Genomic DNA, 15,154 nt, shown 5'->3' with positions numbered 1-15,154 from the left:
AGGATGACTGCCACATGGAGCAGCTGGAGGATGACTGCCACATGGAGCAGCTGGAGGATGACTGCCACATATCTCAGACCAATAAAAGCAATCAAAGGAGACAGAGCATCTTTAATGGGATGAGTAGACACACTTTGACCTCTTCAGGATTTGTCTTCCAATGAACAACTTGTGATTTGTTGTCTCCTTTACACGTCGATTGATTTTATTTTATTTATTTTAATGAATTATGAAAACTTAATAAAATTTAAATCGTCCTATTTTTGAGTCTACTCTATGTTGGCTTGAACTGAAGGGTAAGATGTGGGAGACGACAGTGTCATATATCTTATGAGTTACAAGGAATGGTGTTGCATGAACATTTGGACATCTCTTCTTTCTGTTATGCAATCTGTGGACTGCGTCATTGCGTTTAGGTATGCATGGCTGGGGCCCCACAGGCTGGGCCACAAACACATTTCTGCTCACATGGGAAAGGTGTAAAACATTTCTCTACTCTTATTCTGTTACTCAAAATTACATTTTGAGAGGGAGAGAGAGGGGGGAGAGGGAGAGAGAGGAGGGGAGAGGGGGGAGAGGGCAAACTATCAGATCCAACACAAGAAGATTGTTACATCATTACGATTAACAGCAGTATTTGATAAAGGGTAAAAATAAAGTATATTGAATGTGCCTGGCTCAACACACCCACCCTTCGGACGTGACACATGAAAAGGCCTCGCTGTAGAGAGTGGGTTTAATTGTCATAGCTTGCTATCTTCAGTACTGGTTCCTCCAGCTAGGAGGCGAGGGTGAGAAATGGAGGAGGCGAGGGTGAGAGATGGAGGAGGCGAGGGTGAGAAATGGAGGAGGCGAGGGTGAGAGATGGAGGAGGAGAGGGTGAGTGTGGAGGAGGCGAGGGTGAGAGATGGAGGAGGCGAGGGTGAGAGATGGAGGAGGCGAGGGTGAGAGATGGAGGAGGCGAGGGTGAGAGATGGAGGAGGCGAGGGTGAGAAATGGAGGAGGCGAGGGTGAGAGATGGAGGAGGCGAGGGTGAGAGATGGAGGAGGCGAGGGTGAGAGATGGAGGAGGCGAGGGTGAGAAATGGAGGAGGCGAGGGTGAGAGATGGAGGAGGCGAGGGTGAGAGATGGAGGAGGCGAGGGTGAGAGATGCAGCAGGCGAGGGTGAGAGATGGAGGAGGAGAGGGTGAGAGATGGAGGAGGCGAGGGTGAGAGATGCAGGAGGCGAGGGTGAGGGATGCAGGAGGCGAGGGTGAGAGATGGAGGATGCGAGGGTGAGAGATGGAGGAGGAGAGGGTGAGAGATGGAGGAGGCGAGGGTGAGAGATGCAGGAGGCGAGGGTGAGGGATGCAGGAGGCGAGGGTGAGTGATGGAGGAGGCGAGGGTGAGTGTGGGGGAGGCGAGGGTGAGAGATGGAGGATGCGAGGGTGAAAGATGCAGGAGGCGAGGGTGAGAGATGCAGGAGGCGAGGGTGAGTGATGGATGCGAGGGTGAAAGATGCAGGAGGCGAGGGTGAGAGATGCAGGAGGCGAGGGTGAGGGTGGAGGATGCCAGGGTGAGTGTGGAGGATGTTGCAACAGCCCTCGCATTTCTCTGGATACAGGACTTCTCTCTGAAATGAAGTAGTACTGTCAGACAGCCTCCCTTTCCCCCTCTGGTTCTTCATCTTTTCCCTCACCTCCCTAACCCTAATCCTATGAAACATGTATGGGAAGGACTAGGATTCTTGAGATGCTCATTTATTCATATTTATTTATTTAAGTTACAAATACAGGGAAGCATTGCACCAGTACACTTGTAATTAAAGACTAGCACTGCACTGCCACAGGACCAGACTAGCACTGCACTGCCACAGTACCAGACTAGCACTGCACTGCCACAGTACCAGACTAGCACTGCACTGCCACAGGACCAGACTAGCACTGCACTGCCACAGTACCAGACTAGCATTGCACTGCCACAGTACCAGACTAGCACTGCACTGCCACAGGACCAGACTAGCACTGCACTGACACAGTACCAGACTAGCACTGCACTGCCACAGGACCAGACTAGCACTGCACTGACACAGGACCAGACTAGCACTGCCACAGGACCAGACTAGCACTGCACTGCCACAGGACCAGACTAGCACTGCACTGACACAGGACCAGACTAGCACTGCCACAGGACCAGACTAGCACTGCACTGACACAGGACCAGACTAGCACTGCCCTGCCACAGGACCAGACTAGCACTGCACTGCCACAGGACCAGACTAGCACTGCACTGCACTGACACAGGACCAGACTAGCACTGCAGAACCATGCAGACTCCACTCCGCACTGGGTTCCCATGGCGACAGAAGGTGACCTCATAAAGATCAACTATATTAAGACATCAGCCCAGGCACGTGGCCTGCATGTTGTTTTTGACATCCTGTTGTCTTGTGGACAGAAAATGCACTTACAAATTGTTTTGCGGTGTTCCACTTAAGCTGTTACTGTTGCACGGTTTTATATTTTCTTTATATCATTATATCAATGTTTAGCAACACCATTTAAAATGTTTGTCATAGCTGTTAGAAAAGTTTATATACAAATGTTAATGGATGGAAATAATGAACGGAAAGTGAAAGATCCAAATGTAAACTGACATCTTAGCAAAGAGCATAAAAGTGTAGAAACTAAAGACTTTCATTTATACAAAAAAAAATAAAAAATGTTCAAATGTAAAACTCCAATAAGTTCTAATATACTTAGAACATATACTAATATACATAAGACAATAGAAACATAAAACTTATTATTCAACACATTTTATTACACAAGTGACAATGCAAGCAGGTCAGGACAGCAATTCAGGCCTTTTCACAGAAAGACTAATGCTGAACATCTAATCCGGTCTTTCCTTTTGGTAAGTAATTACAGCAGAGCCAGGACGTCTTACAAGCTCTAATCTGCAATATGTCTGAATTTGTGTGTGTTTGCCTGAAGAGTAATTACACAGATATATTCCCCCCTTCCCTACTATAACCTCCACCCACCCACCCACCCACCCACCCACCCACCCACCACACCCCACACCACACCCACCCACCACACCCACCCACCCACCCACCCACCCACCACACCCACCCACCCCACCCACCCACCCACCCACCCACCCACCCACCCACCCACCTCCACCCACCCACCCCACCCACCCACCCCACCCACCCACCCACCACACCCACCCACCCACCCACCCACCCACCCACCCACCCCACCCACCCACCCACCCACCCACCCACCCACCCACCCACCTCCACCCACCCACCCCACCCACCCACCCCACCCACCCACCCACCACACCCACCCACCCACCCACCCACCCACCCACCCACCCACCTCCACCCACCCACCCACCCCACCCACCCCACCCACCCACCCACCACACCCACCCACCCACCCACCCACCCACCCACCCACCCACCTCCACCCACCCACCCACCCCACCCACCCCACCCACCCACCCACCCCACCCCACCCACCCACCCCACCCACCCACCCACCCACCTCCACCCACCCACCCACCCCACCCACCCCACCCCACACCACACCACACCCACCCACCCCACCCCACACCACACCCACCCCACCCACCCACCCACCCACCCACCCACCCCACCCCACACCACACCCACCCACCCACCACCCACCACACCCACCCACCCACCCCACCCACCCACCCACCCCACCCCACCCACCCACCCACCCACCACACCCACCCACCCACCCCACCCACCCACCACACCCACCCACCCACCACCCACCACACCCACCCACCCACCCCACCCACCCACCCACCCACCCCACCCACCCACCCACCCCACCCCACCCACCCACCCACCCACCACACCCACCCACCCACCCCACCCACCCACCCACCCCACCCCACCCACCCACCCACCCACCCACCACACCCACCCACCCACCACCCACCACACCCACCCACCCACCCCACCCACCACAGCCACCCACCCACCCCACCCACCACCCACCACACCCACCCACCCACCCCACCCACCACAGCCACCCACCCACCCCACCCACCCACCCACCCCACCCCACCCACCCACCCACCCACCCCACCCACCCACCCACCCCACCCCACCCACCCACCCCACCCACCCACCCACCCACCCCACCCACCCACCCACCCCACCCACCCACCCCACCCACCACACCCACCCACCCACCCACCACACCCACCCACCCACCCACCCACCCCACCCACCCACCCCACCCACCCACCCCACCCACCCACCCCACCCACCACACCCACCCACCCACCCACCCCACCCACCCACCCACCACACCCACCCACCCACCCACCCACCCACCCACCCCACCCACCCACCCCACCCACCCACCCCACCCACCCACCCCACCCACCCACCCCACCCACCACACCCACCCACCACACCCACCCACCCACCCACCCACCCACCCCACCCACCCACCCACCACACCCACCCACCCACCCACCCACCCACCCCACCCACCTCCACCACACCCACCCACCACACCCACCCACCCACCCACCTCCACCACACCCACCCACCACACCCACCCACCCACCCACCCCACCCACCTCCACCACACCCACCCACCACACCCACCCACCCACCCACCCACCACACCCACCCACCCACCCACCCACCCACCCCACCCACCACACCCACCCACCCACCCCACCCACCACACCCACCCACCCACCCACCACACCCACCCACCCACCACACCCCACACCACAGCCAACCCTTTCCCTCTCATCCCCAGTTGGCATTATCATCGTCTGTTTTCGTCAGTATGTCTGTGACCAGACCTGTGCCGATGGTTTTGTTTCCATCTCTCAGAGTGAATCTTTGACCCTTTTCCAGAACCATCGGCTGGCGAAGAGTGAGGGTGAGAGAGGTGTCTTCCCCAGGCATCACCATCTCCTGAGACGCAGAAACACAGAAACACAGGTCAGCTGCTGCTGCAGAAACACAGGTCAGCTGCTGCTGCAGAAACACAGGTCAGCTGCTGCTGCAGAAACACAGGTCAGCTGCTGCTGCAGAAACACAGGTCAGCTGCTGCTGCAGAAACACAGGTCAGCTGCTGCTGCAGAAACACAGGTCAGCTGTTGCTGCAGAAACAGAAGTCAACTGCTGCTGCAGAAACACAGGTAAACTGCTGCTGCAGAAACACAGGTGATCATCAATGTGTCACTAACTGTTAATATATATATATTTTTAATCTAGTCATACTGTTTTTAGATAGTTGTAATATTATTGTGTTATATGTTGTTGTTGATGTTGACCCTCGTTGCACCAAGAGGAGAAGCACTCCAATGACAATAAAGGCTTTTATTATTACTATTTTCTCAAAGCTAAGTGCCATTAATCGAAACTCTGAACATTCTGCATAAACCCACCTTTTGTAAAATAACAGCAATTCTTTCATTTTTGCTGTTGTGGCTTTCCATTTTTTTTTGCCGTTTTGAGCTTTCAAATTGTGTGTTTGCGGCTGCGCGCTCGTTGTTGCGTGAGACAGACAGAGCTTATTGGATAGCGAATAACGAAAATTCAGACGAATGTCTTTATATTATCGCAAAATAGAAGGGGCTGGTGAGATCAAATGCGGAGGGTAACATTTATTTAACAACAATAGGAAATATATTTTCTTAATTTCTCCAGTACCGAAAGCAGAACCGATAGCGTAAGGGCTTATCAATACTACAGTCTTTCATAATTCAGCACCGGGGACAGTTTAATATTGGGTTTCAGTACCCATCCCAACCAGTGACAATGCAGCACCAAACTACAATGTTGTTGATGCTGTGTAAGGGCTTCAGGGGAGTTTTTTTGAAGTTGTGGAAATGTTTTACGACGAATGGTATAACCAATGTGTTTCGATGTGAATATAAATCTCCATATATGCTCCTGAACAATACATGCTCATTATTGTTTAGCTTCAAAGAAGTTATTGTCCACATGAAAGAAGCACGTTAACAACATACTTTCAGTTTTTTTCTATAATCTTTCGATTCAAGCACCGCCCGATGCACATATCTGATAGTGAAGAATTCCCCTAGAATTAACCCAGAGTCTCACAGGAGACCGTGCTTTAGTCACAAGGGACTAGAGACCTGCAACTTGACTTGGACAAAAATGACTTGTAAACCACAAACATATAGAAGTGTTCATACCTTGTCTCCTGGTAGGGTCACCCTGCAAGTCATGTCCCAGGTCAGAGAGAACATGACAGGCATGAAGTTGGTGACAAACGGCTTGTGTCTCCCTCCTTCCTCCTTACTTAAAACATACACCTGGGAAGAAGAGGTGGAGATCCACTTGTGAACCAGGTTCAGATGGCCTTCAGGGTAAACCATGTCCATAAAATTTAAATATATAAAACTGTGTAAATGTGTCAGACTGGTGGCCAATGTAAACATTGTGGACAGACAGTGTAATGCCTGCAGGTTCCAGGGTCACACCTGGGCCTTGACTTTCTGGTGGGGCTGAATAGAGCCAGGTTTGCTCATAACCATGCCCCTCCTCATGTCCTCTCTCTTGACGCCCCGGACTAGAGCACCCAGGTTGTCCCCGGCCTCGGCCCGGTCCAGGGATTGGTGGAACATCTCAATACCTGAGAGAGACAGGCCAGAGCAGAGAGACAGGCCAGAGCAGAGAGACAGGACAGAGCAGAGAGACAGGACAGAGCAGAGAGACAGGACAGAGCAGAGAGACAGGACAGAGCAGAGAGACAGGACAGAGCAGAGAGACAGGACAGAGCAGAGACAGGCCAGAGCAGAGAGACAGGCCAGAGCAGAGAGACAGGCCAGAGCAGAGACAGGCCAGAGCAGAGAGACAGGACAGAGCAGAGACAGGACAGAGCAGAGAGACAGGACAGAGCAGAGAGACAGGCCAGAGCAGAGAGACAGGACAGAGCAGAGAGACAGGACAGAGCAGAGAGACAGGACAGAGCAGAGAGACAGGACAGAGCAGAGAGACAGGCCAGAGCAGAGAGACAGGCCAGAGCAGAGAGACAGGACAGAGCAGAGAGACAGGACAGAGCAGAGACAGGCCAGAGAAGAGAGACAGGCCAGAGAAGAGAGACAGGCCAGAGAAGAGAGACAGGCCAGAGCAGAGAGACAGGCCAGAGCAGAGAGACAGGACAGAGCAGAGAGACAGGACAGAGCAGAGAGACAGGCCAGAGCAGAGAGACAGGCCAGAGCAGAGAGACAGGCCAGAGCAGAGAGACAGGACAGAGCAGAGAGACAGGCCAGAGAAGAGAGACAGGCCAGAGAAGAGAGACAGGCCAGAGTAGAGAGACAGGCCAGAGAAGAGAGACAGGCCAGAGAAGAGAGACAGGCCAGAGCAGAGAGACAGGAGTGCAGGGGAAGAGAGAGGTCTTTATTGGGAAGGTATGACAATGCACATAGAATAACCCTAACCCTGCAAGCAGCCAGAAACATTGTGTTGATTTAGAATGTTTGCAAATCACATGCTGGATTTTGTATGAAAGGCAGAGAAGGCTGTTCTTGCCTTCCTGCCTTGATACTAGTTTCTGTCAGAGCCTCGTGGTATGGGTGAAGCTACCGAGGCTGTGATGGATTCATGCCTGAGTTACGCTGCAGAACAACCCAAAGCTGGAAGAGAAATATCTGACCCTTCGGTGAGGCTTTCACATACCTGTTACCACAGACTTGAAGACTCGATTGTGTCCAACAAACTCACACTCATCCCCCTTCTTGATGACGCCTCTCTCCAAAGTGCCTGACACCACAGTGCCTCTGCCTGTGGGGAGAAACCATCACTGTGGTAACGAATAACAACTGATCTGTCACCTGTTGTTCTATAGGCATGTCTTTACATTACATCCATTAACAAAATAAATAGTGTACAGATAAATTAGCCCAAACTGAAGAACACAAATGTTGTAGTTACAGTCACAGGTGGAACCTGGGCCCATATTCCTGATCGGTCACATAGAGACTCCTCACAGCTCTCCATGATCATCGTGTCTGTAGCTCACCTGGGATAGAGTAGACGCCCTCTATAGCTCACCTGGGATAGAGTAGACGCCCTCTATAGCTCACCTGGGATAGAGTAGACGCCCTCTATAGCTCACCTGGGATAGAGTAGACGCCCTCTATAGCTCACCTGGGATAGAGTAGACGCCCTCTATAGGCAGCAGGAACGGTTTATCCAGCTCTCTTTTAGGCAGAGGGACATAATTATCCACCACATCCAGCAGCTGCATCACAGCATTCACCCCCAGGTCAGGTTGCCTGTTCTGTGGAACCAGAGAGACCTGGTTACAGATTCCTCACCAAGCTCGCCACAACACAGCCTGGCATCACATGTGACGTATACAGCTGCAGAGCTTGTTTTTCCACATAAAATAAGTTTGCTGTGTGTGAGCAATAAACCAGGATGAGGACCATCCTGCTGCCTTAAAGGTGAGGCAGGCTCAGGCTCTGGAACTGGACTTCTCACACACATGGAAGCAACAGTATACCTTATCAAGAGTTGTCAGATAAAATCCATGGACAGTTGTACATGACTTGGCTGTTACTCAACATGACAACGTCACGTTGACAGTACTGGAGCCTCGTCTCTCACCTCAAGAGCACACAGGGCGGAGCCGATGATGACCGGCGTGTTTTCACCATCGTAGCCAAACTCAGTGAGCAGCTCCCGGATCTCCAGCTCCACCAACTCCAGCATCTCCTTGTCCTCCACAGCATCGGCCTTGTTCACAAACACCACCACATGCTCCACGCCAATCTGCCTGGCCAGCAGGAGGTGCTCTCGTGTCTGTGGCATCTGGCCATCTGTGGCAGCTACCACCAAGATACACCCGTCCAGCTGAGAGGTGCCTGTGATCATGTTCTGCACAAAATGGGACATTCACGTGTGAATCGCAAATCAAGGCCAAGCAACTGAAACCATGTTTTGTTCATTATAATTTTTTATAAAAACGTATTTATCTTACTACACCGCACTGAATACAAGAAGGATATGTTGTAGTCAAGGGGAGGCAGGTTTGTGGGGTGAACGATGTTGTAGTCAAGGGGAGGCAGGTTTGTGGGGTGAACGTGAAGGGAGGCAGGTTTGTGGGGTGAACGTGAAGGGAGGCAGGTTTGTGGGGTGAACGTGAAGGGAGGCAGGTTTGTGGGGTGAACGTGAAGGGAGGCAGGTTTGTGGGGTGAACGTGAAGGGAGGCAGGTTTGTGGGGTGAACGTGAAGGGAGGCAGGTTTGTGGGGTGAACGTGAAGGGAGGCAGGTTTGTGGGGTGAACGTGAAGGGAGGCAGGTTTGTGGGGTGAACGTGAAGGGAGGCAGGTTTGTGGGGTGAACGTGAAGGGAGGCAGGTTTGTGGGGTGAACGTGAAGGGAGGCAGGTTTGTGGGGTGAACGTGAAGGGAGGCAGGTTTGTGGGGTGAACGTGAAGGGAGGCAGGTTTGTGGGGTGAACGTGAAGGGAGGCAGGTTTGTGGGGTGAACGTGAAGGGAGGCAGGTTTGTGGGGTGAACGTGAAGGGAGGCAGGTTTGTGGGGTGAACGTGAAGGGAGGCAGGTTTGTGGGGTGAACGTGAAGGGAGGCAGGTTTGTGGGGTGAACGTGAAGGGAGGCAGGTTTGTGGGGTGAACGTGAAGGGAGGCAGGTTTGTGGGGTGAACGTGAAGGGAGGCAGGTTTGTGGGGTGAACGTGAAGGGAGGCAGGTTTGTGGGGTGAACGTGAAGGGAGGCAGGTTTGTGGGGTGAACGTGAAGGGAGGCAGGTTTGTGGGGTGAACGTGAAGGGAGGCAGGTTTGTGGGGTGAACGTGAAGGGAGGCAGGTTTGTGGGGTGAACGTGAAGGGAGGCAGGTTTGTGGGGTGAACGTGAAGGGAGGCAGGTTTGTGGGGTGAACGTGAAGGGAGGCAGGTTTGTGGGGTGAACGTGAAGGGAGGCAGGTTTGTGGGGTGAACGTGAAGGGAGGCAGGTTTGTGGGGTGAACGTGAAGGGAGGCAGGTTTGTGGGGTGAACGTGTACCTTGACATAGTCAGCATGACCAGGGCAGTCAGTGTGTGCGTAGTGTCTGCTGGCCGTGGTATACTCCACATGGGAAGCATTGATAGTGATGCCACGAGCCTTCTCCTCAGGAGCATTGTCAATGTCCTCATACTTCTTGTAGCGAGCTCCTCCAGCCTCCGCCAGCACTGAGGAAGCATGCGAGGTACAACAAGGGCTCATCAGGAAGGCCTCGTACATCCACTTACATGACTTGAATGAAGGATGGATTAAGGTGTGTTCATTGAGTGGGGTTAGACCATTCAATTTTTGAAAATCTATTTTGCACCTGACATAGATCAACTAATTGTACAGTTAAATAACAACAACAACTTTACAAGTCTGTTTGATACTTTCTAAGTGGTTTGGCTCTTATTAATTAATTACTTATGGGTAAGGATCAACTATGAATAATATAGGGCACCAGTGCATCACAAATAAAATGGTGCATACAGTATATCTGTATACAAGCTGATACAAGTCATTGTAGTTATTTTATCAACCATCATCCTCCATATGTCTCAGGAGATCATCGAAGGTGAGATTGGTAGGTTAGAAGATATGCTATTTACTACATGAACCATCAAAAAGTGATTTGATGATTGGTGGTGCAGTAGTGGGTAAAAAATATATTAAGATTATTCTTTTGATTGGGAGAGCAAGGATGGACACTAACTCATTTGTTAAACGTGATCATACAGTGTGTCGGGAGCTTTACTGCATACATCCACCAGTCTAAATAAAGAGACCACAGACGGGGTCATTAGGTACCTTTGGTAATGGCAGCCGTTAGTGTGGTCTTGCCGTGGTCAACATGACCAATAGTGCCAATGTTCACATGAGGCTTGTCTCTTGCATAGGTTTTCTTGGCTTCTGCTGCAAAGGTTCGTCTACTCAGTGGCACAGTACACTGAAAAGGATGAAATAACAGAAGAAATTAGATCAATGATTGATTTTCAAATCTACTTCAAGGCTATTTCCTCTAAATATTTCAGGGCACAACATTGTGATCTCTTCATATTAAAACACTCACCAGTTTAAAATAGCTGTTTAGTAGACCTGGTGAGGAGAGCTGAAAGGCTGTGGAGAGAGAGATGTTTAACAGGCCTCTATTGCAGCTCAGATCTGTAAGTGACGAGGGATCCTGACACAACAGCTCTTCAATAATGATCATCGTTTCCTGGCTATCTTTGACTGACATTCAAGGCTGGCAATTAAAACGTTGATTTAACTTATTTACTCCATTTTATAGCTCAGAAATATACATGTAGAAGAAGAGTTTGTTAGAGACGTCCGTTGTGCATTAGCTATTATTATACCTATTACTATCGCATGTGTAACGTGACCTTGTTGGTTCTGGAGCAGCTAGCTAGCTTTACAGCATCCTTTCCGGATTTATTTATAGCTTTTGTGAAAACGTTCATATCTGATGAAATTATCATATTGGCACAGCATGTCGAGTCTTCGAAACAGTTTATCACATACGACATTAAATAAGCATGGTTGAATTTCTTTGGTAACATACCGGAGAGACATGCACGAAGCCCCACGAGCGCCGCCATCTTGGATTAGACAACCGGATTTGTCGTGACGTGATCATTTAATGTAAGCACGATTCCACAACCAAGTAGCTAGCAAGCTAGAATGTTCTAGCGTGTTCCAGTCAATCCAAAGAAAGCTATATTATTACGGGAGAAGTGACTTGCAGAAACACTGAAATGTGGTTTCTTGAATGAAGACGCACTACTCGGATACAGTAACATTTCGCATCAAGGACGTGGGAGCTAGCTACAAAAAGAAGAGGGTGAGTTGAGTAGTTAACACCACTAGCTGGAGTAAACGTGAACCTTTCTATGTACAACTAGCCGAACAAGCGTGCTACGGTAGCACAGTTAAATGAGCAAGTGTCACGATTTGGCTGGCCTTTGGAAAGCGATAGCCAGTACAAGTTAAAACCCTTACAGTACTGGTGTTAACGTAATAGTGTTATGTTAAAGTCTAAGACTTTCGTGAGCATGGTTATAGTTAGTGGGTCACCCATGCCTTGGCTTGTACGCGTCATCACGTAGGCTACACGTTCTGTAGGCACACGGTTAGCATGTCGAAGTTAACTAACCTATTGAAAAGTAGCTGACTAGCTAGTCTAGCTTGTAGCCACTTATGTTTAGGAGTGTTAAAGGCCTGCCTATGCTGTCATATGGTCAAGAAGACCATAAAGAGGGGGCCTCAAACAGCAATGTATCTAACTACACTGAAAAAAAGAACTATGTGCAATAATTCCCAAATGCATGTAAAGAAATGTAAAAACAAATATATATATTTATATATAGATTACACCCTAATATATATTTCCACCCTTTTCTGTGTGCTGTTTGATACATCTGTTAGCTCTTTTGTTGTCTTAGTACAGTAGTGCCACTAGGTGTTCTGAATGAAGACGTTCACACTGTCTAAAACATGTTTTCAGCATCCAGTTACACACAATACAACCAGCATTCAGTTACCATAGTTACCATGACACCCAATACAAATTTAAAACTTGCTGATGCCTCTTCCTCACCCATTCAGCCATGGCAGAAGGGAACAGGAGGTATCCTCCCAACCTGCAGGGGGTGCTGCGGCTAGCAGTGGAGGCAGGCACCTCGGCTGATGGACATGCCCCAGCAGTGCCCATGACAGAGGAGGTAAACAGCTGTTTCTGTCAGCAGGTGTTTTAATAGTGTCCTAATAGATTGTAAGTTAGTTTGTTCAAGTTAGATCTAAGGCACATACTGTAACTTAACCCTGCACATGCATCATCCATAGACTGCGCAAATATATATACTGAGTATACCTCAGTGAGTAGTGAGTATTCACTTTACTATCTGACTTGTCCTCTCTCTTTCTCCCTCTCTCTCTACTTAAGAGAAAGGACTTTTTAAGAGGTGTTCTTGCTGAAATGAGTAAAGGACAGATGAATGAGGTGGAGCAGATGAAGGAGTGTTTGGTGGTCCTGAGCAGGCCCGAGGTGTGTGCACGGGGGAGAGGAGAGGGGGACGAGGGAGAGGAGGAAGAGGATGAGAGGGAAGCAGCATTGGAGCTGCTCTCTGAGTTGTGTGAGAACCTGGACAATGCGAGAGGTGAGAGCGTTCACCGTATTTGAAGGTGGATGCCATCTTCCCAATGAGCATTGTTCCCACTTCCAAAAGGAAATCATATCACAGTATAGAATTAGAAGAAAAATCTGATTTGTTTCTGAAATTTCAGATTCAAATATTGATTAGATAAATAAGTAAGTTTGACACGTTGTCTCTTAGACCTCATGACCCTGGGGGGGCTGGACCTGTGTGTGTCCCAGTGTCTGTGCGACGCCCAGAGCGCTGTGAGGTGGCGCTCTGCCCAGCTCATCGCCTGTTGCGCCCAGAACATGCCTGAGGTGCAGTGCCACTTGCTCAGCAAGGGGGCGCTATCAACACTGCTGCAACTGACTGACTCTGATCCTCATCCCACTGTCAGAGTCAAGGCCCTCTACGCCGTCTCATGTAAGTGTGTCATCGCTTATTCAAAAGCTGAACATTTGCAGGGTTTCCTGCAAAAAATTGGTTATTTAAGGTGGTAGGGTGGGGTTTGCCACAGTAGGGGGGGGGCTAGTTTGTGTGATACACTAATGCGTTCTGCAGAGAAGCGAGACTGGCGTTGGTCACGGTTTGGAATGGAAGGGAGAAAACAACAACGTAGTTAAGGCGGCAGGCGTGTATTGCTTAGGCTGATTTGATATGTTTACAAAAGCAGCAAATCAAGATACAGTGGCTTTTGTCATTTAGTCAGTCACTTGTCTTTGTATGCCTGGAACAATTAAACCAAAGATGAATAATTTGTTAGCATTTACTGTAAATGTGTGTGACAGAACTTGAGAGTGGAGAATTCTCTCAGTCTTACCTCCAGTTTCTGTTCTCAGGTCTGGTTCGGGAGCAGGATGCTGGCCTCCAGGCCTTCCTGTCGGAGGACGGCTTCTCGGTGCTCATGCGAGGAATGCAAAGTGACAATGAGAAATTGAGAACCAAGTCTGCTTTCTTACTGCTGAACCTGCTCAGAGCCCACCCAGAGCAGACAGGTAGTGTTGGCACCTACATCATGTTCATGTTAACATGAGGGCCCTATCTCAGCTGACAGTAGCTCTTCCTCCCTCAGACACGGTTGTCTCTATGGGCATGGTGCAGCAGCTGGTGGCTGTCCTCCGCTCTCCTCACTCCTCTTTCCATGAACATGTGCTTGGGGCCCTCTGCTGGTAAGAGATACACACACATGCTTCACACACACATCACACATCCTCCATGAAGGAAACCTGAACTAAAAGCCCTTGTTGTCCTTGTTGTGTTTGTGTAGTCTGGTGCAGCAGTGTCCTCGGGGCCTGCAGGACTGCAGGAGTCGTGAGCTGGGCCTGGACGAGCTGCTCACCCAGCGAGCCTCAGACCTCCAGGACCGAGACGAGTGTCAGGTGCTGCTACTGATCCTGTCTGCAACAGTAGTCTGGTGTGGTGTGCTACATGCTACTGATCCTCTGCACTATTGTGTTGATGTTTTTTTCACCTTCTCTCACAGGAAGAGTTGGACTTCTGTATGAGTCTGAGGGCAGCTTGTTTCCATGGGCGGCAACATGATGACAATGGAATGGATCGCTGAAGTCAGACACTCTTGTGTCTTGATATAACAAGGACTTTTGAAAGTTGACAGCTTTTTTTTTCTGCAACAGAAATGTAATATCAGCAAATGATACCTGTTATTGGACGCTTTCATCTAAGTGCACAGGATCCTTGAGGAAGGGAACTTGCTTTTATGAAGTGATTGTCAAACTGGATTTGGATGTGCTCAAATTCACATGTTCTGTAGTTCAGATGATTAGTTATGGACAGCATAACAAATAGGCATCTTCATTTCTTAATGTTTTTATGTATTTTTATTTTGTCTGACAGTGCATGGTAATATTTACACAAGATTCACAAGTCCAAGTGTTTTTCAGCTATTTACTTTCCAGATTATTAATCCTTTAATGCACTGTGTTGCTTAAATCTCAATAACTTTCTATAAAACAATATATGAATTTCCTCTGTGGTC

General features: G+C 50.1%; 2 protein-coding genes across 2 annotated transcripts; one reads left to right on the top strand and one right to left on the bottom strand.

Annotated features, from left to right (window-relative positions):
- Nucleotides 1–4,768: 4,768 nt before the first annotated feature.
- tufm (Tu translation elongation factor, mitochondrial) lies at nucleotides 4,769–12,026 on the bottom strand. Its single transcript, XM_062484514.1, has 10 exons — nucleotides 11,586–12,026; nucleotides 11,094–11,140; nucleotides 10,832–10,970; nucleotides 10,043–10,209; nucleotides 8,633–8,902; nucleotides 8,171–8,303; nucleotides 7,700–7,804; nucleotides 6,502–6,653; nucleotides 6,214–6,333; nucleotides 4,769–4,963 (listed from the first exon to the last, which is right to left on the bottom strand). The coding sequence occupies exons 1-10, from the start codon at nucleotides 11,620–11,622 to the stop codon at nucleotides 4,793–4,795; spliced, it is 1,341 nt and encodes a 446-aa protein (XP_062340498.1). The 5' UTR covers nucleotides 11,623–12,026; the 3' UTR covers nucleotides 4,769–4,792.
- Nucleotides 11,656–15,144, top strand: hspbp1 (HSPA (heat shock 70kDa) binding protein, cytoplasmic cochaperone 1). The gene is made up of 8 exons (XM_062484527.1): nucleotides 11,656–11,864; nucleotides 12,629–12,744; nucleotides 12,966–13,179; nucleotides 13,357–13,581; nucleotides 13,998–14,153; nucleotides 14,231–14,327; nucleotides 14,426–14,537; nucleotides 14,642–15,144. Exons 2-8 carry the CDS (start codon nucleotides 12,631–12,633, stop codon nucleotides 14,720–14,722), a joined length of 999 nt encoding a protein of 332 aa, XP_062340511.1. The 5' UTR covers nucleotides 11,656–11,864; nucleotides 12,629–12,630; the 3' UTR covers nucleotides 14,723–15,144.
- Nucleotides 15,145–15,154: the final 10 nt, after the last annotated feature.

The sequence above is a fragment of the Osmerus eperlanus genome, chromosome 2, assembly GCF_963692335.1.
Source record: "Osmerus eperlanus chromosome 2, fOsmEpe2.1, whole genome shotgun sequence".
NCBI classification, from domain to species: Eukaryota; Metazoa; Chordata; class Actinopteri; order Osmeriformes; family Osmeridae; genus Osmerus; species Osmerus eperlanus.
This window is presented reverse-complemented; position numbering and strand designations above follow the sequence as displayed.